Here is a 1,911-nt window from a genome sequence, read left to right on the forward strand (position 1 = left end):
GACACGGTCGGTCCGCCAGCACCTGTCCTCGCCCACCTCCGCCTGCACCGGACCCCCGGGGAGAGGCCGAGAGAAGGACCCAGGGTCCTGACCTCCCGACCCCGGCCGAGCCCACGTGGGAGAAAAGCAATTACGTTGGAGGCGTTGGCGGTGCCGGCCGTGCTGGTGGGCACCTCGGCCCCGAGGCCCTCGCCGTAGCTGTCCTCGTACGGGGACGGCGTGTAGTAGTCCTCGCTGGGCACGTAGTCATAGTCCAGTGTGTCCGGGTCCTCCTTCCCGGCCCCCTCGCTGGTGTCGGGCACGGGAGGGGCCCCCGTGGGGGGCACAGTCAGCTCCTGAGGGCGGGGAGAGGCAGGGCTGGGTCTTGGGGTTCCTCTGCCCCACAGCCTGGCCCATTCAGCCAACACCCCCGTGGACTCTGGGTGCCGGGCCACCCCGGGCCCCAGGAGGAGGCAGCCCAGCCAGGAGGATGCTGGGAATGGACCGCACACTGGAAAAGGGTGAATTGTATCTCAGACCCTTGTCGTAGAAGTAAGAGAACGTGCCCTGGCTGGTGTGGCTCAGTGGATGGAGCGCCAGCCTGAGGACTGAAGGGTCTCGGGTTCGATTCCCAGTCAAGGGCACGTACCTCGGTTGCAGGCTCGATCCCCAGCCCCAGGCAGGGGTGTGCAGGAGGCAACCAATCGATGTGCGTCTCTCACATCAATAGTTCTCTCCGTCTCTCTCTCTTACACTCTCTCTAAAAATCAATGGGAAAACATCCCTGGGTGAGGAGTAACAAAAAAAAGTGAGAGAACATTCCAGACAGAACAGGATCAGCCAGTCTCCCAGCACCTTGGGGAGGGGACAGAGCCCCTTCACCCCTCAGCCCGAGGTCACACGTCACTGCGGACACCCTCTCCCAACACGCATCACGTGGGGCCATCACATGGGGCCGAGCCTCCACCCCCGCCTGCTGGGCAGCCCCACATTCCCTCTCACAGCTTCCTTCCTCCCCCTCCCACTCCCCCGCCCCACCCCGGCCGCTGCCCGCCGGCCTCACCTCGGGAATCTCCGTGGTCTCCTTAGCGGCCTCCACGGGCTCCTTGGTGGCGGTGGGCTCCTTGTTGGGGTCGTCCGTGTCCTCGTAGTAGGGGTACTCGTAGTAGTAGGGCTCGCTGTCCCCGTCGCCCTCCGGGTACTGGGAGGAGACAGGCTCGTGAGGACGGAGGGGCCGGTCAGGAGACCCCTGCTCTCTCCATGCCGGGCTCGGCGGGAGGCATGGACTCCATATGCCACGCCCCCGTCCGGGCACGAACCCCCCCAGCGACGTGGGAAGCTGAGCCAGCCCCCGAGAGGTCCAGGGAGGAAACGGGCCCAGGTCCCCTTCGGAGAAAACTAGTCCCAAGGGGCCCAGTCGCTCTGACCCTTTAGGACCCGAGGGTCCTTCAACCAGCCAAACGAGGGCTCTGTCACCTAGAGGGAGGCCTCCCCGGCCACAGCGGGGAAGCCTCGGCCCCAGGACATTTGCACGGCAGGGATCAGGAGGCCTGGCCGCTGGGACTCCGCTGGGGGCACCGTCCAGCTGTGGGGGTTGGGCCCCGCAGCCTCCTGGGGCCTCGCCTTGTCTGGCAGGAGGTGGAAGGAGGGAGGCCAGCGGGGAGATGGAGAGCAGGACTGGGCGTGGGAGCTGAGCAGGGCCGGGCAGGATTCTCGCTGGCAGTGGGGGAGGAACTGCCAGAAACGTTAACCAGGCGCCGCTGGGGTGTGAGGGCAGGAGGAGGCAAAAGACGGACCCAGACCACAGAGGTCACGGGGAGGGGACGCAGCTCAGGGCACGTTCCTGAGACCCTCGGGACAAGGCTGCTCCTCAGCGCGGCCACGCTGGGGACCGAGGGCCCGTCGTTCGCAATGAGCGGCCCTCAGCGCCCC

At 66.6% G+C, this 1,911-nt stretch overlaps 1 protein-coding gene across 1 annotated transcript in view; it reads right to left on the reverse strand.

The window, feature by feature from the left end:
- COL5A1 (collagen, type V, alpha 1) overlaps positions 1-1,911 on the reverse strand; it is a gene marked incomplete at its 5' end in the record, with an annotated part of 94,117 nt that overhangs the window by 77,471 nt on the left and 14,735 nt on the right. The window contains 2 exons of the mRNA XM_014544215.1: positions 135-335; positions 1,043-1,180. Of these exons, the coding sequence (XP_014399701.1) occupies positions 135-335; positions 1,043-1,180 (339 nt within the window). The remainder of the gene's footprint in view (positions 1-134; positions 336-1,042; positions 1,181-1,911) is intronic.

This window comes from Myotis brandtii, unplaced genomic scaffold, assembly GCF_000412655.1.
Source record: "Myotis brandtii unplaced genomic scaffold, ASM41265v1 scaffold357, whole genome shotgun sequence".
Classification (NCBI taxonomy): Eukaryota; Metazoa; Chordata; class Mammalia; order Chiroptera; family Vespertilionidae; genus Myotis; species Myotis brandtii.